This window comes from Paramormyrops kingsleyae, chromosome 3 (assembly GCF_048594095.1).
Source record: "Paramormyrops kingsleyae isolate MSU_618 chromosome 3, PKINGS_0.4, whole genome shotgun sequence".
Taxonomy (NCBI): domain Eukaryota; kingdom Metazoa; phylum Chordata; class Actinopteri; order Osteoglossiformes; family Mormyridae; genus Paramormyrops; species Paramormyrops kingsleyae.
In genome coordinates, this window is record NC_132799.1 from 29,585,073 (window position 1) to 29,605,614 (window position 20,542).

The 20,542-nt window shown below is 51.7% G+C and overlaps 1 protein-coding gene across 11 annotated transcripts in view; it reads left to right on the top strand.

Moving 5' to 3' along the window:
• The window catches only part of LOC111843126 (forkhead box protein P2), a 117,273-nt gene that overhangs the window by 79,857 nt on the left and 16,874 nt on the right, over positions 1–20,542 (top strand). For 9 of the 11 annotated variants that reach the window (XM_072710098.1, XM_072710091.1, XM_072710089.1 and 6 more), the window contains 7 exons: positions 6,285–6,422; positions 8,451–8,540; positions 10,624–10,843; positions 11,649–11,859; positions 13,140–13,244; positions 17,436–17,523; positions 20,147–20,230. In XM_072710098.1, coding sequence (XP_072566199.1) covers positions 6,285–6,422; positions 8,451–8,540; positions 10,624–10,843; positions 11,649–11,859; positions 13,140–13,244; positions 17,436–17,523; positions 20,147–20,230 — 936 coding nt within the window. The remainder of the gene's footprint in view (positions 1–6,284; positions 6,423–8,450; positions 8,541–10,623; positions 10,844–11,648; positions 11,860–13,139; positions 13,245–17,435; positions 17,524–20,146; positions 20,231–20,542) is intronic. The other 2 variants (XM_072710090.1, XM_072710093.1) reach the window with 1 other exon arrangement.

The following is a 20,542-nucleotide window of genomic DNA, read 5'->3' on the forward strand; positions in this document are numbered from 1 at the left end:
GTAAGGAAGTAAATAAGAGCCAGTCTGCTGAGGCTAGTTATGCATTATTGAGCTCGTTTAAATATAAATACCAGGGAGTTATTGCTTATCAGAATGGAGAGGGGGTGCTCAGCATGAACCCGTGTTCTTCACTGTGAAATAAGCAGATGCACAACACTAAGGTGGGGGGGGGGGGGGGGGGCGCTCTATTTCTGTAATTAATGACTCCCGTGTCGTCTCTGTTGTTGCCAGGTTTCAAGCCGGCTGACAGGGAAATAGCATTAAGCGTTTTGTAATAAATTGTTTTGGAATGTGCGATTTGTCAACTGCATTACAGATGAGATTTGTTTCATGGGAGAATCGGAGGGGCCTTTCTGGGCGGGGGGGGGGTTACTGTTCATTGACTGTGAATGTTTACTGCCTGGCGGTATAAATGCTGCTTCATAAATGCTTATTAATGTCGGAGTTTCCTGGTATGGGCACTCGGCGGAGATGAAGGTTAAAAAAAAAAAAAAGATCTTCAATTCAGCCTCCATTGCTCTCTATTCACCGTACCTGTCAATCAGCTGTGCGAAGCACAGTGTGCAATGGAGGTGTTACATTCCTGCAATTATCATGTCATATACTTGAAAATGTAAATGAATGTGTGTGTGAAATTAAATTTATGGGTTGTCAGTGAAGAATAAGAACCAGGAGAGCAATTACTTATCCGCTTTCATCTTTCAAGCTCTGATACATCAGGCAGAAAAGCGTGCTGTTAAATGCTGGGATTAGCATTGTACGGGTCTCCCGATGAATAGGCCGGCCTCTGCCAGCCTCCTCTGGCTTTTTATTTGCGAGAGTAATGAAATAAAGACGATTATCATCCATCGGCCTGCTTTAAAAAAGGGGGAGAGAAAAGATTCAGTGAGAGAGAGAAAAGAAGGAGCGGTTAATGAAAGCATGAGAGATGTCTCCTTCCTGCGTTTGGGATTTTCTGTGCCTGTTGTCAGGAGGTGCTCCTCTCTGCGGAAATTAATGTAACTTTCATAATTTTCCAAGTGCTGGACGCATGTTTCGAGGGGGCGCAGGTCATGCCACACAGCTGCTTGTTTGTGTGTCACCAGGAAGGTGAGCGGGGTTCAGCTGTACCTACTGTAAGGGGCGGGGCGTGAAAGCTGAGCTGTGATTGGGTATAGAAATGTCACATTGAGGTAGTCTTGGTTGGAAGATTCCGACGCAGTATGCTAGCTGCTAACTGGCGCTTCTCTCGCACCCGGCGGGAACAGGCACGATACACTGGCGTGCCACGTCCCCGACAGAGCCCCCCAGGATCATTAACGAACGACGAGGCAAATTTCTCTGGGGGGGGGGGGGGCAGTTGTGTGTGACCTTCAGCCATGATTGAGGCTCATCGGGATTAGTCAGGCTGCGATCACCGTCGCTAAAGCATAATGACTTACGGAATGAAGTACGCGAAGTGACCGTGCAAAGGTTTCGGCTAATCAGAGGGGGGAGCCTCAGGGGCGCAGTGGCCAAGGCGCAGGTCGCGGGCCCTGCTGCATGCTGCTGCCCAACAGGCTGCACTGGGTCACAGTTAAGAGAGGGACAGGCTGGCGGCTTGGTGTTCAGGCCAGTGTCTCCACGGGAAGCTGGTACAGGCTGCTTAGGGCATGGTTAAATCTGTTTTTCGCTGCCTTCGTGTCTGGATTATTGGATCGGGAAACGCCGCTCCTAAATGTGTCACGTTGCGGTGAAGGCCTATCAGCGGGATGGCAGTTTAGCCGAATTCCATCATGTTGGGTTTGGTTGGCTCAGAGAGACCCTCGTGATGCTGGTTCACCGAGTCCCATGAAGATGCGTATGCAACCCAGGTTGATGACACAGTGTTTTGACGCAGCCTGCCCTCCTCATCTTGCCTTTCTCAAAGAATGGAGCCCCGCATGGTCCAAACTCAGACCAGAGACTGGGCCTGACAAACCAGCCAGTAGTACAGCCAGTGTCAAACTAATGCTGGTTTATGATCTATATTCGGTCAGAAGTTGGCTTACGTCACACTCATCAAAGCATTAACAGGACCCTGACATTCGGGCTAGCCTGTGCGTTCAACTCAGCCAAGTGAAAAGCATTCTGGGTACTGGACAGTGAGCTGCCAGGGTGACTTCGAATGGTGGGAGCCAAGATGGCGGCTTCTTCAAGTCATTAATCAGAAATGAGTCTCTTAGGCTGAAGGCTACAAGAACTACAAAACAACAACTTCTTACGTTGTAATTATAATTATATTTAACCAACTTGCCTTAAATAAACTGAAAGCTGTTAATGGGAAATAAATCAGCTGCTAATCAGGTTCCTCCTCATTTATACATCGTGTTTTTTTGTGCACAGAAATAGTCGTGTTAATAAAGAGACAATGTTCTGTTTTGGTGCCTAACATAGTACCTGTATATCAAAGAAGTATTCCTTAGGTTTTAACCAAAAGTGAGACGTGATGGCAGGTAATATGAATGTTGTGACTCCCGAGCTGATGTGTGCAGGTATTCAGACGATAGTGCCCTAGAATTTGCATAACCTGCGTCTCTGATTTCCTGTCTGCAACAAAATCATTGCAAAAAAAATCTTTATTTTGGCAAGTGTTTGGATGTCTGGATCTTTTTTGACATTGAAAACGATCGTATCTGTAAATTGACATTATGCATTTCTCATGGCTTATTTTAGTGACGGACTGTGACTCTACAGAAATGGCTACTTGCTCCCATCTATTTGTCAGAATGTTTTTCCAGAAAGGCCTCGATCTCAAGGCTGTAGCTCCCTCGTAAAAGTTCCTCATCGTTGTCTGACATGCGGAATATGTGACTCAGACCTCTGTGCCTGTGATCGAAATCCCACCACGTCGAGCCTTGAGCAAACCCCCGAACCCCCAAAAAGCCCTCGGGAGCCTCAACCCCAGAAGGATTGAAACTGCTGGAGAGCCAATGGGATCAGGCCTGTTGGGGATTGAAACTCGTGTGGTGCTAAGGTGTCGCCCTCTGCACAGCAGCACTTGGGTCCTAATCTGAGGCACCCAGGTCAGCGTGTGGAATGCCTAGTCTCCAGACCATCTATTTCTGCTGTTGGAGGAGCTTAATGAACTCCGCATTTCAATAGGGGCACTCTCTGAGGTACGCAGACTGTGGAGTAAGCAGATCTCTTTAGTTACATACATCTATTATTGGTCTGGTCATCTGATGGCTGCCATACTTGGGGAGTAGCTGTTCCTGTGGCGGGTCGGCTCTATATGGTGTCCAATGTTGCTCCTTTCAACAAGCGTATTATGAGACTCGGGCTAAGCCACTCCTTGGGTGTCTTGTCTGTTGTCTCAGACATTTCACTCACAGCTTTACTTACAGTGACACTCCTCTGATCATGGATGACTTCAGTGGGACCACTGGCACTGACTGGGCTAGCTATGAGGATTGTGTCGGTCCCCATGAGTCTGGGGGAATGAGAGTTGCGCCATGTTCCTTGATTTTGTGAAAGGTCAGGGGCTATGTGTCGCTGGATCCTGCTTCCAGCACCCTGAGCCGTATCGTTTGACTTGGTACTCCAAAGCTGGTGGCGAGTTGAAGGAGATCAATCACATTCTCGTGGGCAGACACCGGAGGTTCCTACAGAACTGCAGCGTCTACAGAAATACGCAGTTTGTGAATTCTGACCACAGACTTGCTGTTGCTACTCTGAAGATTTAGTTTAGGTCCAGTGGGCTACCACCTACTTAGGAAAATGAGGCTGGACCCAGCCAGACTCCGAGATCAGGCTGTTTCTAATGAGTCTGTGCAGTTTGTGTGAGGAACTTGCAGACTTGGGTATGAATGCTGATTCTAATGTGGTGTGATAGACCTTCCATGGCAAGACCCTGAAAGTTTCTTAGCATTGTGCTGATGTTGCCGGTGTTCCCAGAAGGAGGTGTTTCACCTGCAGGACACCCTGGATATTATCAAGAGGAGTCACTGTGACGTGATGTGTGACGTGTGGCTTGATGGCAACTCCATTCTGTACCAGGAACTGAGAAGGAGGGCTGAAAGGGCTCTTAGGGCAGATAAGGGGGCATTTGCTAGAGGAATCTGTGAGCAAGTGACACACCATCTATGGTGTAGCAAGGAATCGAAGCATTACGCAAACTCGAATCTGTTCCTCGGAGAGTCACAGTCAGGGCAGGTGATGGAATGGTCCTTACGCACTGCATTGTGACCTGCTAGGCTGGTTACTTTGAGCACTTGTTTAAAGCTGATCCTACGGCTAGGGTGTTGGACTTCTCTGGGTTCACAGTTCTTGAGGATGATCCTCTGATGAGCTATAAACCACCAAATCTCGCTGAGATTGCACAGGTGGTAAATCAGCTGGGGGTGGGGAAGGCTTCAGGGATCCGGGGGGAACTTCTCAAGGCTGGTGGTAAGGCTGTCCTCCTGGCATTGCAAGCAATCTTTGGTTTCATTTGGGAGACGTGTCTCATCCCAACTGACTGCAAAACAGGACTTGTTGTCCCTATCTGGAAAGGGAAAGATGATCGCCTGGATTGCATCAACTACAGGGGGATAACACTGCTCTCAGTGCTGGATAAAGTGCTGGATAAAGTCCTTGCTAGGGTCATCCTCAACGGGATCTGTGATCACTTGATCGCCTACCAGCAACTGAAGTAGTCTGGTTTTACACCTAAAAAGTCTACCATCAAGCGCATCCTGGTACTGATGGTTCTTATCAAGCGCAAACATGAATATCAGCACAGTTTTTTTGCAGCCTTTGTCAATTTTCATAAAGCATTTGACTTAGTTGATCGACCTGCCCTGTGGGACATCCTAAGACTTCACGGCATCTCCCCAAAGTTGCTGGATGCCATAGTCTGGCCTGTACACTATGAGTGCTGTGCAGAGTGGAGCCAGAACCTCTGCGTTCTTCCCAGTTGATTCTGGGGTTCATCAGGGGTGTGTTCCTGCTCCTGCTTTGTTGAATGCTTGCATGGACTGGGTGTTGGGCAGGGTCATGGAGTCCCGCGGTTGTGGGGCATCAGTTGATGAAAGATTCACTGATCTTGACTTTGCTGGCAATGCTGTGATCTTTTTGGAGTCATGGAGGCTTTTATTGGGGCTCTCGAGAGACTGAGCGAGGAGTCTGAGTGTCTGGGCTTGTGAGTGTCCTGGATAAAAACCAAGATCCAGGCCTTTAATGACCTATTGGGCACAGCCATCCGCAGTGTGTCTGTCTGTGAAGAGCATATGGACCACATCGAGAAATTCACCTACCTCAGCAGCAACATTCATGTCTCTGGTGACTCTTCCTATGAAGTCAGTAGATGGATTGGGAGATCATGGGGGGTCATGAGGTCGCTGGAAAGGGGTGTAAGCAGGTCCAAGACTTTAGAGTCCTGATGTCTTGCTGTGTGGCTGCAAGACATGGATGCTATCCAGTGACCTGAGATGAAGACTGGACTCCTTTGGTACTGTTTCTCTTTGGAGAATCCCTTGGGTACCGCTGGTTTGACTTTGTCCCGAATGAGGCACATTACCTGCATTGAGGGAGCGTCAGTCACGGCACTACGGCCATGTGGCGCGCTTCCCTAAGGGTGATCCGGCTCGCAGGACCCTCATTGCTAAGGACCCGAGCAATTGGACCAGGCCAAAGGCATGCCCATGTAACACCTGGCCGTGACAGATAAATGAGCATTTCCGGAAGGGTGGGACTAGACCGAGTTTTGGCCTGGGGGAGTCACCACCCGGGATCCCAGGGTGTTTTGTCATGTGGTGGGTGCGGCAACACACTGTACCAGTTTATGCTTCCCAGCCTGACCCGTTTATTAGTTTGTTTTTGAGTGCCTTTCAAGAATGTCTTATGGTTTTATTTGTTTGTTTACAATATTTATTTTTAATTTGTTTTTACTGATCTGTGATGATTCACTTCAGTACCTTCAGTACATCAGCAAAAACAATCTGTCCCATTTAAATGACACATCACAGAATGATGCTATTTTCTGGTACGTGAAGGCGCTGTGAGCTCTCGGGTTTGAGTGAGAGCTGAAGGGTCATCATTGATCAGATAATTTATGATTGATTGATTATAGTACCTTGTGTTACTAGTAACTCAGTTTGTTATAGAAATCTCCTCCGCCATTTTATCCTGTCACTGCTGACTAAGATCCTCCTGGGAGTGCAGAGATTCATTTAATTATGGTCTTCTATTTAAAGCCTAAAGAATGTGCAGCCAGCTCCTGTCAGCGAGGTATCCGTGTGGCTGAGGCAGGTTCTTTTGGGCTCGTAGCACCACGCTGACCCTTCGGTGTGTCTGCGCTTCCTCAGGTTCCCGTATCTATGTCCATGATGAGCCCCCAGGTGATCACCCCCCAGCAAATGCAGCAGCTCCTCCAGCAGCAGGTGCTGTCCCCCCAGCAGCTGCAGGCCCTTCTCCAGCAGCAGCAAGCCGTCATGCTGCAGCAGGTAGGTAGACCATCCGGCGGCATGCCTGCGCATACGCCTACCTGCAGCAGGTAGGGAGATCATCCGGCGGCATGCCTGCACATACGCCTACCTGCGGCAGGTAGGGAGATCATCCGGCTGCATGCCTGCGCATACGCCTACCTGCGGCAGGTAGGGAAACCATCCGGTGGCATGCCTGCACATACGCCTACCTGCGGCAGGTAGGGAGATCATCTGGCTGCATGCCTGCGCATACGCCTAACTGCGGCAGGTAGGGAGATCATCCGGCTGCATGCCTGCGCATACGCCTACCTGCAGCAGGTAGGGAGATCATCCGGCTGCATGCCTACGCATACGCCTACCTGCAGCAGGTAGGGAGATCATCCGGCTGCATGCCTACGCATACGCCTACGCGTTATGCCTACTTGCAGCAGGTAGCAAGGCCGTCTGGCTGCTTGCCTGCAGATATAGCAACCCATGGCAGGCATCCAGCTGCACGTCTGTGTGTATACCTGCCTGTGGCAGGTAGGCAGACCCTCTGGCTGTATGCCTGCACATACTCCTAGCTGCATAAGCAGGGAAACTGTCCGGCTGCATGCCTGCTCATGGGTCTACCTGCAGCAGGCAAGGAGATCATCCGGCTGCATGCCTGCTCATGGGTCTACTGGATCATCCAGCTGCATTTGTGCGCGTAAGCCTACCTGTGGCAGGTGGAGAGATCGTTTGGTTGCACACCTGCATATATGCCTACAGTAAGCTGCACGCCAGGCTGACTTCCATGTGTCTCAGAAACCTGTTGGGCTTCGTCTTTGGGGAGCTGGAGTTACCGACCTGTATCTTAAACGTCGCTCCATCTTTTAGTGAATTCCGGAATAGTCTTTTTTAACCCCCCCCCCCCCAACCCCGTCTGTCACTGAGCAGGGAGGCACACCGCACCCCATTAAAAGTTTCCACAGAAGCGTTTCTGAGAGACGGACAGGATGGAATGAGGGATGGAAGGGGGAGGAAAAAAAAGAGAGCGAGTGGCGGAGAGGAGTGGGGCGGCTCGTCATTCACGGAACAGCGATAAGAAACTCCTCTGTCAGGAAAGATGGATCGCGTGTAAATGCTTCACTCGAAGCGCGCCTCGTTTCAAGATGGAGCGAGCGCGCCCCACTGCCATTCCAGACGTCTTAACACTGACGTTGGGCTCCGGCGCCTTTCAGAACGCTGGCGGGGGGGGGCGGTAATCCTGCATCTCCCCCAAGCTTTAATTCTGAGCTGAGTCCCCGGAACCTCCTCGATCTACCTTCAGGAAACTCTCCCTTCGCTCCTCTCCCTGTCACGTGACTCTCGTTTTAATTTTAATGGGTGATGGGTTAAACTGAGCCAAGAAACTTCAGGCCCTGTCATTATCTCAGACAGGAAGATGCTCTTATTGTGATTAATTGTCAAACCTTGGTTATGTCTAATATCCATGAGGTGTGTTAGACCCTGTATACTTTGGAAAATGCTTCATGAATATATCTGCTCTATGTGTTTATTTTTTTGCTTTTTTTGAGGGGCAGGAGACGTGTCGTTAATGCAGCACGGTGTCTCTGTGGAGCATCAGCCTGATATTGTTTCTGAGATAAAATAATGTGGTGTAATTATGGCCGCTGTCGCTATTTTCAGGTTAAGGGTTTCGATCGTCCGGTCGCTCGAAATTGCGATTTTGGCTGTCGCCGCGATACACTGACAGATAATTAACTTTTACTTGGAAACGGACAGTCTTGTTTTGTTTTGCCATGACCATAAGACCTCGCTGGGGTGCCATGAGCAGCATGTAATTTGTTTTGGTTTTGTTACGGCGGGAGGGTGTGCAACGTTGCACCGGAGGCCTGTCAGGGCAAACATGCGGCAGGAAGAATGCGCAGCTACGGTGAAGCAGACCACGCAGGAAAGGAGGAGCCCTACAGGGTTTGCATGCCGGACCGGTTGTCAAAAACAAAGGGACTCTTGCCCATGTTTACACAGCCAGTGGATGACATGGGGGTCTCACACCCTCCCCGTCCTGCTGTCTCTCCCCAGCAACACCTGCAGGAGTTTTACAAGAAGCAGCAAGAGCAGCTACACCTTCAGCTCCTCCAGCAGCAGCACTCGGGAAAGCAGGCAAAGGAGGTTTGTAGGGGGCGAGGAGAAAGTGGGAAAAGTGTGGGGGAGGGACACACCACGGCGGGACTTATGGGGACAGAGGAGGTGGGAGAGGAAGATATTATGGGGGACTTGTGGGGACAGAGGAGGTGGGAGAGGAAGATATTATGGGGGACTTGTGGGGACAGAGGAGGTGGGAGAGGGGAACATCACGGGGGGACTTATGGGGACAGAGGAGGTGGGAGAGGGGAACATCACGGGGGGACTTGTGGGGACAGAGGAGGTGGGAGAGGGGAACATCACGGGGGGACTTGTGGGGACAGAGGAGGTGGGAGAGGGGAACATCACGGGGGGACTTATGGGGACAGAGGAGGTGGGAGAGGGGAACATCACGGGGGGACTTGTGGGGACAGAGGAGGTGGGAGAGGGGAACATCACGGGGGGACTTGTGGGGACAGAGGAGGTGGGAGAGGGGAACATCACGGGGGGACTTATGGGGACAGAGGAGGTGGGAGAGGGATACACTGTGTGGGGCTTTGTTGGGGCTTAGGAGGTGCGAGTTTGGCTTTTATGTCTGGAGTGTGCAACACCATCTCTGGTCACTGCCTCCTTTCTACTAATTGAACACCCTGAGTGTGTAGGTGGTCACCTCACAAGAGCGGAGGTGTTGTTCAGAGGGCATGTTAAAGGCTCCTAATGTTAGAAGCCCAGTCTGAGTATGCACTCCGTAGCCCACGGACTCCTGATTAATCGGCAGGCGCTATGAGTTTGGACCGCTGAGTGGAAAGTTCCGGGCCGATGCAGCCATAAATCATGCTGGCGGGCAGGCCTTTATTAGCCCGCGTCTGTCAGGGACGCCGCCGTGTCCGGCACCGCCACAATCTAAACTAAACGCGTACTGTAGTGGTCAGAATGATCGCGGCTGTCGGAGGCGTGCCGCCATCGTGGACACCTTCAGGGGGTGCTGTTGATACCCCACCCCCAGGCTTTGTTCCTCTTTGGATTTGTGAATAGAATTTCAGGCAGCCATCAAATATGGAATAGAAATTGCTCCCTTATTTCTCCAGAGACACTGGCCAGCCCACACGGCCGGCTCCATTATGCAGTCTGTTTTCCAGTGAGTGCATCGCAAGTTTTACTCCTCCCCCCCCCCCCCCCACGACCCCCAAACCCAACAGAAAGGTCTTCCACAGTAGCTTGTCTCCTTCTGAAGTGTGACTGCCTCTGTGTATCCTCCTGAGTCTCCAGAACTCCGGTTCGTCTTGTAATTCCTCAAAAAATTGGAAGTTGGACCCCCCCCCCCCTTCACCCCCCCCCCCTATTTTTTTGAGCTTGTAATAGGGCTACTTCTTTCCCTTGAATGAATTCTTGGTTATAATGTATTCCGACAGGAGTGAGGAGATGGCTAACAGGGAGGTGGGGATGAAGGCTACATCCCTGTTTGCTAATAGACCACTGGAGACCATGTTCATGGCCTGCTGAGAATCCAACTTATTCAGTTGCAAAATACAAAAAAAAAAGAGAGAGAGGGAGAAGTTCCTAACAGGAATGATAATGAAATGATACACAGATGCTGAAATGTGTGCTCTGGACTCTGGACAATTCCTCAGTACCGCTCAGATGCAGGTCGAGTGATGCGTGTACCTGTACTGAGAACAGCGGCCCGTCACATCTGGCCGGCTGTTTGGCGTCTCCCAGTTTCTGCTTCAGTTAAAATGAAAATGTAACAAAAAAAAATGTCGGCACAAGGCGCCGTGGTGGGCAAATAGAATAGCGCCCCCTGCTGGCATGTTACAACCTACGAGTCCTTTCAGCCTTATGAACTCTGAGAGACAATTAAGTATGCAGACGATTAACAGCTGTAATCAGTGCAAGCCCGAGGAAGGTTGTTGGGGGTGTTCCTGTAGTTCAGTGTTTCTGCTCTTCCTGACTGGCAATCTGATATACGGTGTATGAGGGAGGCGGGTACTAGCGACAAGGGGGGGGGGGTGGAAGCTAGGCTGTGGGGGTGCGTATGGAGGAGAGGCATAGAAGGAGAGAGAGGGAGTCGGGTCACACGCTGTGTGCTGCGGCCCCGCTTACTAATTTGCGTAATTTGCACTTGCTATAGCAACAGCAGCAACAACAGCAGCAACAACAGCAGCAGCAGCAGCAGCAGCAACAGCAGCAGCAGCAGCAGCAGCTGGCTGCCCAGCAGCTCGTCTTCCAGCAGCAGCTCCTTCAGATGCAGCAGCTCCAACAGCAACAGCATCTGCTCAGCCTGCAGCGGCAGGGCCTGCTCTCCCTGCCCCCGGGCCAAGCCGCCCTGCCTGGGCAGCCCATGCCACCTGGTATGCCCCTGACCTCTGCTCCGCACCATGCCGCACCAAGCTGCCCCACTCCTCGTTTGTTTGCTCATTTTATCATCGTCGTCTGTTCGGTCGCCACTTGTTTGGTTGTCTTGTCGTCATCTGTTCGGTTGTTGCTTGTTCATCATTTGTTTTCTCATTCTGTCATTGTTTGTTTGTTGTGCTTGTCTGTTAACCTGCAACTGCACAGAGGGGGAGCCCGTGAACAGATGTCAGCTTTAGCTTTCAAAGCGAGGCGTAAACAGCTGCCCCGCCTGTGTTTACCCGCACTGAAAGCGCCAGCAGCGTTATTAATTATTGTTATGCGGAATGTAATCCGAGCACAACCAAGAGCTTAATTCCGCCGTTCCCTGCCAAGGTCTCTGTTATCGCCCAAAGATGTCATCCCCATAATGGGATTTTGGCATAATATTGGAACAGTCTGTTTTGGTCCCGTTCCTCACTTCGTTATTCCGTTTCCCAGACTGAGCTAATGGAACGGTTCTCCGTTATGAGACAGCTGCTTGTCGCCGCCATTATCTTTGTGTGCGAGGCAGGAAGGCTTCAAGTTTACCTAATGTTTGCGTGGACAGGACAATGGGAATGAAAGCAGCAACACTGGATAGTGTGGACATATGCAAATTATGTCCCATATATGTATGTGCGTCTGTGTGTACTTGAGTGTATGTAAATCATGGCCCATATAGCCTCAGACACATCATGCACACGTTATCTCTCCTGCCCAGTCTGGTGCTAATTACTGGGCTCGGCTCCCCTGTTCCCGCACCCTTGTTTTGATGCCTGACAGCAGCCTTGAGTCCGGTGGAGCTCCAGCAGCTGTGGAAAGAGGTGACCAGTTCTCACAGCTTGGAGGACAACGGCATCAAGCACAGTGGGCTGGATCTCACCACCTCCAACTCCTCAACTACCTCCTCCACCACTTCCAAAGCGTCACCGCCCATCAGCCACCACTCGGTGGTCAACGGGCAGGCCACGGCGCTCGGCGCCCGGAGGGAGAGGTAGGCACGGTCACCCCCCCCCCCCCGCCGCCGGGGCGACCCCCGGGGAACCGCAAGGATCTGCCCCAGTTTGCCGCTAGGAGGGTGTGTCGTTTCTCAGTGAGTGACTGTCTAGGATAAATCAGACGCTTAAGCAAAATAAAATAAAATAAAAAAAGATACTGCACACAGCCTGAAGACGAACCTAACCTTAGTGCACATTAAGAATTTAGTGCTTTATTTCTTCTTTTTAAATTACCTTTCTGTAGTGCTTGTCATATAAACAGAATACATGATGCCAGGAAGGCTTTTCCTGATGTTTATACTCGCGACGGAGCTTTTTATACACAGGCCGCGCTGATATAAAAGTCCGTTCACATATCTGTCTACCTGCGTTATGCATTATTGAAGAATTTCGGCGGCATAATGAGAAGCAACAGGAGTGGCGGCAGGCCCCGGGATCGAGGACGGGGCCCGTAATTGATTTAAACCAGACGCCACCTGAGTGGGAGCAAAAACGTGGTGAAGTGCACATTTATGGGGGAGAAAGGGTGGTGTTAAGGGGGTGTTGGGGAGGGGGGGCAGGTTTATCTGTGAGGCCTTGGTGGCTGGTGTGATGATTTTGGTGCTGGTGCCTTTCCATCACGGGGGCCCGTGTCCGGCGCGCCTGCAGACAGGTCAAAGGTCACCTCTACGCAAGGCGGCAGTGACCCCAACTTTCTGCCCAGGTCTGTTCCAAAGGAAAGCCGCCCCCTTAAAAGCAGAGGCCCCCCACCCCGCATATTATACACTCGTCGCCCCATGTCTATCATCCCCCCTGGGTGCTTTTAAACTTGTTTACATAGCGACTGGTAAAGGCTGTAGAAAGTAATTTTTAAAATACATAAATATTACCTCAGTGAAATTTTCCTTGGCAAACGGCAGCGTGTTTACCCTCACGTTCTGGCCCTCGCCACTAATACATCGGAGATTAAACATCTGGTCGAGCGCTCGGATGCTAGCCCGCCGCGAGGTCGTCCTATCCGCCCCCCCTCCTTTATTAACAACCCCTTTGGCTCCGGTTCTGCCTTAATTGGAGCGTCACCCGTCCTGTGAGGCGCACCATTCGGGGGGGGGGGGGGGGGATGATTAATTCTCCCTGCCTGCTCTGCGCTGAACTGACCTGCGGTGACCTGCCTGTCGCCTGTTCTAACCTGACAGTCTCTGGCAGCCATAAAGCATTACTGCTCTGGAGAGGATTGCAACTTCAGTCTCACCCCCCCCCCCCCAACCCACCCTTTCCGTCTCTTCTCTCCCATCAGTTCTCTACACGAGGACTCCGGAACCTCCCACGCCCTCTACGGGCACGGTGTGTGTAAGTGGCCAGGCTGTGAGAGCATCTGCGAGGACTTCAGCCAGTTCCTCAAGTAGGTGCCCCTTTCCCTGTCACCTCCACCCCCCCGGGTGTAGGGGCCCTCCCCCGGTCTACATGTGTGTCTGTCTGTATCTCTGTGTCCATGCTTAACGTCCTAATGAGAGCTCAGTTTCATCCAAAAGCTTTTTGATATTCGCCCATAAAGAACGAGGGTCTTTTTTTCTCCCCTGTTGTGAGGTTTGACTGGCTCAGATATTCCCCCAAAACATTTATCGGCGTGCTGAGTTTTCCTTTCACAGGGATGAAGGGGCAGGTGATTCTGTAGAGATGAAATGAACCAAATTAGTCATAGAATAATGTTAAGGTGTTTGCAAGAAAGCTTGTAAGATAGAGACTGTAGCCTCTGATTCCTCGAACCTAGGATGGAGCGCGATGTCTCTCGCTGCCTCGTTACCCCTCCTGTACTAACGCAGATCAGCCATGGTGAGCACTGCCTTTGTATTCGTTTTTTTATCTCCCTCTCTCTTGTGCGCGCAACCGTTTTCCACACACTCATTAACCAGCAGATGTGTTTTTTTTTTTTTTCCCCTGTAAGCAACCAGAAAAAAGGAGGGGGGGGGGGGTGCACGCTCATCTCTCCGTCAAAGTTAAGTGGCAACACCGTGGCAGCGGAGTAATTGGAGTGGGGGGGGGAGAGATTCGGACCAGTGTCTCGAAAACCCTCTTAACGGTATAAAACGCTGATGGGGCTGCGGAGGAGTGAGAAGCTAATGGCAGGTTGTGGGGATCGGCGTGGCACAATGGCCAGACCGGCTGTTGTCATGGTGCGGCTCGCGGAGCGAGCGCCTCATGCTCCGCCGACGATTTACTTAATTAGCTCATTTGTAATTGGCCCGCTTTGTTGCCGGGATGTTAGCGAGGACATCAAAGAAGAGGTGTTTGTGGTACCTCGGATTATAGGTTATCACGTTGCCACTCAGAGGAGAGCGCCTGCACCGGGGAAAGGCAAATTATACATCAGAGTATTTTAATTAGGTTTGTAATTAATTCTCAGAGCCTGTGCCGGCTTCTGCGAGGCGCCACGCCAGCACCTAAACCGGCAGGAGGCTGTGGCTTCGTGTTTATTACCGTGTTTTTTACCATGTTGTGATGCTGCAAGTACAAACTAAACGAGTTAAGCTGTATAGATGATTACGCTGAGTCAGTTTATATTTACACTTTATACTAATACAATTTTGTTTAGTATATTAGTAGTAGTAGTAGTATTGGTATTTTTAATGTAACAGAAGTAATTAATTACAATACAGAACAATTTCATATTTTCCTGAACTATGGCAATGTGTAATTTAAACAAATAAAGCACTTGGCTTGTGATGCATGAATTTCAGTGTTTATTATGGGTTTCTGTTGCACCCGCCCCCGATTTTCAGGGGCGACAGGACACGTAGTTTATCGCTATTGGCTGGTTGCTTTTGGCTGCCGTCCCCATTGACTGTCGCTGTCGCTAGGTTTTCGTTTCTCGCGTGCCGAGGATCCGTCTGCCCTCCTCTGCTCTGGAGAACGTCGCGTCGGGTGAACGTTTACCCAGAAGACGCATTTCGTTTGTCTTTGTCCTCCTTTGTCTGTCCCGTCGTGGTACTCCTCTTGTTGTATACTTGACTCTCTCTCTCTGTCTGCCTTCCTCGCTCTCACATTATCGCTCTTCTATACAGACAGGATCGTCCTCAGGTTTCACCATTTCATTGCTTCTCGTTTCATCGTTTAGCACTCCTGAAGCAGGCATTAGCAAACAAACCCGATCCTCAGCACCCTGATGGCTAATGCTCTGCCAGGTTAGGGACATCCTTCTCACGCCATAAGAGTTGTCAGGTGTCCCTGTGCGAATCCTGGGCTTCGCCGTTCGAGACCCGGCCGCATTCCATAACAAGCGATTGTCAGATGGAGCGGCGTCGACACACAAACGTCGTTACCGTGCCAACAGGTCTGCTGGCTGGCCTTTGTTTTGTTGCGGTGCCACTTGTCAAAATGGTCGGTGGCAAGGCAAAGCCACGTCACAGCTAACGTGCTTTTTATCGCTCGGGAGCCGACTGAGGACACAGAGGTACCTTATTGCCAGACACTGAAGTTGTGCGGTCACAGCTCGCATGCCCCTGTGCATATAAGCACGTATCATAATTACACACCTGAAAAATGAAATGATCTCATCGCAGGCCACAGGCCTCTGGCCAAGTAGAATAGAATATCATGTAGTAGAGGATAGTGTATTTACATAGAGTAACCTGCGAATAGGGACCGGTAACCTGAACACAGCTGCACATAACGCAGTTACTGCATAACGGATGTCTCTGCAAAGTCTTAATCCCTTCCTGTCTCTTCTGTTCTCCGGTTCATTATAGCTGCCAAAACTGGTATTGGTCGTTTCCTAACCCTGACAAAAAAACTTTTAAAAAGCGCCCAGACCAGGTTACTAATAGTTTTGAATTGTAGCCTTTATCCTGATGGGACCAGAAGGGGTAAATTGAACATGTAAATATGTTTTGTCAGTTAATTGGGTTTGGAGGCGTCGTATAATAAGTCTTATTGTATTTTTTCCCTCATTGAATAGCGAATGACTGGTATCCTTAAGTTGACAGGGATCCCCGCTGCAGCTTTGCAGTCAGGGGTCCAAACTGGCACCCCTTTCTGAGAGAGAAGATTCATGTCCTCGCTGCTTCACTCTCCTTGCTTGCGTGCATCCTAATCGGCTGATGACATTGCTGGATCCTCGTGAGCGGCGCCTCTCCCGTAACGCTGGGCCCTAGTGTGGCTCCAGCAGCGTGCCACGCAGTGTGCCAACCTTCAGTATTTCACAGGGGCGCGGTAATATGTGTGTAACCACCTCAAAGGACCGACGAGGCCTGTGCCAATCTACACAGTGCGGCGAGGGGGCACGCCCCTCTTAATGGGGGGAGGTGTCCGGAAATAAATAAAAGGCCTTAATAAAGGTTTCGTGGGGGGGGGGGCACCTCCTCAGCTTCTTTGAAGCGGGTTTAATTTATGACGTGTGCCATGCATCAGACACCCACAATGGCCACGCGTGTGGCTTCACAGAAATCCTGCTCGTAACATTAGTCCCACCTTCCTGCGAGGGACGTGATTAAATGATTAATGAAACACTGCCTCCCCACCCCCCCACACACACAGTTGTGCGCTTCCTGAAACGGCAATTAGGCGCCGGCCAGCGGGTGCAGGAAGTCGCTGTCCATGCCCTTCCTTTTCTCCCTGCCTTTTTTTGTCTGCTATCTCGCTCTCGATTTACATCACATTCTAAAGCAGCGGCAGCCGAAACAGCCACAAAAGCCCGAAACTGGAATAAAATGAGATTATTATAAATGCTGCCGCCGTAATTGAATGGTAATGCACGGCGGAGTGATCGAGTCCCGGGCCATTGTGTCTCGCTGCCCCCCCCCCCCCACTCTCTCTCTCTCGCCTTTGATTGGCGTAATTGGTGGAGGGTAATGAATAGGTACTGTTATTTTGCATATCATGGATAAACAATAGTGAGGCAAGAAAAAAAAATGGGGGCCTGTGGCTGAGGTATATGTGCTCATATTACCCCCCCCCCCCAGCAATGTGCTAGTGGGCCTGTAGATGATAGCTGTGGTGTGGCGCTGCAAGCTAGCCTGTAATTACGGCAGAGGAACTGTCATCGCTGGCATTTCATGGGCGCGAGTCCTCAGAAAGCGCTTTGTGAGTTTGTCACCAATGATAATTCAGATAGAGGCTCATTACCGAACATCACAACACGTTTAGAACCTTTCGCCCATACAAGGGAGGATAAAGGTCTCCTTTAATGGCACTGTCCTTTGTGGGCCCTCAGACAAGGGGGAGGGAGAAAAATCCAATCAAGGCAGCCCGTCATTGACTGCGAGGTGTGAGGGGGGGGGGACGCTGGTGCGAGGAGGGGGGCGCCTGCGTTTGTTTAAGGAAGGGAGAGCTCCCAGTTAAACGGCTCTTTGTGGTTTTCTGAGGTGGGAGATGGGAGAAACAAAGAGAATTTCCGGGTCCGTGTCTTAGGCTGAAATGTCGCGGCTCAAGGGTGGGCAGATTCAACTGACATAGGTGACCCCCCCCTGGACGCACACCAGGCATAAAATGGCTTCTCTGTTATCACGTGACCCATCCGTGTCCTGCAGGAGGGTGAATTACTAACGAATGCGAGCTTAACGGGTCTGACTCAGATTCCACATCTGTCCCCCTACAGGCACCTTAACAGCGAGCACGCGCTGGACGACAGGAGCACGGCACAGTGCCGGGTCCAGATGCAGGTCGTACAGCAGCTGGAGATTCAGGTTTGTACCCGTGGTCCATCGACTTGTATGACCAGTCTATCAGGTCTACCCTCTGTCTCATCCACCATCTATCTCATCCACCCTCTGTCTCATCCACCCTCTGTCTCATCCACCCTCTGTCTCATTCACCCTCTATCTCATTCACCCTCTGTCTCATCCACCCTCTGTCTCATTTACCTTGTGTGACCCACCCTCTGTCTCATCCACCCTCTGTCTCATCCACCCTCTGTCTCATTCACCCTCTATCTCATTCACCCTCTGTCTCATCCACCCTCTGTCTCATTCACCTTGTGTGACCCACCCTCTGTCTCATCCACCCTCTATCTCATTCACCCTCTGTCTCATCCACCCTCTGTCTCATCCACCCTCTGTCTCATTCATCCTGTGCGGCCCATCCTCCGTCTCATCTACCCTGTGCGGCCCACCCTCCGTCTCATCTACCCTGTGCGGCCCACCCTCCGTCTCATCTACCCTGTGCGGCCCACCCTCCGTCTCATCCTGCCTGTGCGACCCACCCTCTGTCTCATCCACCCTGTGCGGCCCATCCTCTGTCTCATTCACCCTGTGAGGCCCATCCTCTGTCTCATCCACCCTGTGCGGCCCACCCTCTCTCATCCACCCTGTGCGGCCCACCCTCTGTCTCATTCACCCTGTGCGGCCCACCCTCTGTCTCATCCACCCTGTGCGGCCCATCCCCTGTCTCATTCACCCTGTGCGGCCCACCCTCTGTCTCATTCACCCTGTGCGGCCCATCCTCTGTCTCATTCACCCTGTGCGGCCCACCCTCTGTCTCATTCACCGTGTGCGGCCCACCCTCTGTCTCATTCACCGTGTGCGGCCCATCCTCTGTCTCATTCACCCTGTGCGGCCCATCCTCTGTCTCATTCACCCTGTGCGGCCCATCCTCTGTCTCATCCACCCTGGGGGCCCACCCTCTGTCTCATTCACCCTGTGCGGCCCACCCTCTGTCTCATTCACCCTGTGCGGCCCATCCTCTGTCTCATTCACCCTGTGCGGCCCATCCTCTGTCTCATTCACCCTGTGCGGCCCATCCTCTGTCTCATTCACCCTGTGCGGCCCATCCTCTGTCTCATTCACCCTGTGCGGCCCATCCTCTGTCTCATTCACCCTGGCGGCCCACCCTCTGTCTCATTCACCCTGTGCGGCCCATCCTCTGTCTCATTCACCCTGTGCGGCCCACCCTCTGTAAGGTTCAGATCCTGTACCCTACCCCTCTGTGTCAGCCACCCCGTATGGCCCATCTTCTCTACCTCCACCCACTGTCTCCATCCACCCAATATGGTCCAGCCCCTGTATCATCCATCCTTTGTGGTCCATCTTCTGGCCCTGTGGAGCCCAGCCTGTGACAGATCCCGCTCCCTGTGGTCCGACCTCTATGTGACCAGCCTGCAGGGTATCACTGCCAGCCATCGTTCCGGCTTAATCGAATTAGGCTGGTGCTCCTTTAGCCCAGCTGTCCGGCTGGTGGCCGTGCCGCCCCGCACGCCTGCGGCGATTAAGGCCCATCCATACGTGAAGAGAGCCCGCAAGACAGGAGCTGCACTATGGCTTCATTTATTTCACCCAGCGGACTGTGGCTTCCAGTCGAGTGTGGCCCGCTCCGACCCAAAACTGCGACTGCCGCCATCCCCCCGGAAACGAACAACAGTGTTAGCCGGCACCAGGCCCAAAAAAAACAAAAAGCAATTGGTACAGTAAGACTGTAGGTTTCTATTTAGCTCTGCGGTGTGCGTGTGCCGTGGCCTCTCTCCGGTGCGCGGATAAGCTGACTTTATACCTATCAGAATACACACCAAGCGTTTCCCGCTCCGCGTTCATGCCTTACAGAGCACTTTGTATCTATTTGTTGGATTTGAATCTAAAAAGAAGAGAGGGGAGGAAAAAACCAGCGCTTTGCATGCGAAAATGTATTTTGCTGACACTAAACATTATACACCAACACTGTGACCAATTATAGTAGTTTTGCTTTTTTTTTTCTTCCATGGTTTTTTTTTGTTACAGTTTTATTTTTTCCCCCTCCCCCATGTGTCACTTGTAATGAGGCCCCAGAGCGTCGGGGGGAGCCGGTGGGCCGTGTGCAGGGGTTCAGCCACCCAAGTCTCCCTGTCAGTCCGGCCCGTTAGATTGATGATGACAGGCTGCGAGGGTCACTAACTGGACCTCTGAGGAAGACGAGGGGGGCGGGAGAGCCGCCGGAGCCCCCATGTGCTGCCCCCGTCACCCCAGCGGGGCCGCCAGCCGCTCGCCGCTCCTAACAGCGTCCACTGGACTTTGACTGGCCGCCCAGTGCTGGCTAATTTACAGCCTGAGTAACTTGTTACTGTCAGACTGGCCGCGACCTAAATTTTTACTATTGACAAAAAGATAAAGTGTTATTTGTTTTCCCTGACCTTTTAGCACTCTGTATTTCTGGGATCTCTCTTTTTGTGTGCCCCCCCCCCCCCCCCCCCCCCTCGGGCTCCTCAGCTGCCAAGTTGTAGTTAGCTGTGTGTGTTAGTGTGGGGGGCTGATGAAATTGCTCTGTGCTGAAACGGCAGCGTGAACCGCCTCTTCCGCCTTTTCCACCCCCCCCCCCCACCACACCCCACCTCCTCGTTAACAGCTTTCTAAGGAACGCGAGCGTCTGCAGGCGATGATGACCCACTTACACATGCGACCCAACGAACCCAAGCTATCTCCAAAACCGGTGAGTGCATATTGCTGCTTCGGTGGTAAATGGGGCTTGCGGTGTGCAGACGGTGGAGAAATGGCGGGGGGGGGGGGCGGGGAGCGGCAAGCTGCGGCCGGGGGGCGGGGGTTGGGGGGGTAGTTGGATAGGCGCCGAAATTGCACGGTCCTCCAACGGTGATGCCGTGTTATACAAATCCTATCAGATGCGGCGAGCAAATGACAGCAGTAAAGCAAAACAGAGTCGCGAGCGAAAATCACAGCCTATAGTTAGGCGCCTCGTTGCGGGATCATCTGTCCCTGATAGATTTAGCGCAGAAAACAACCTGTT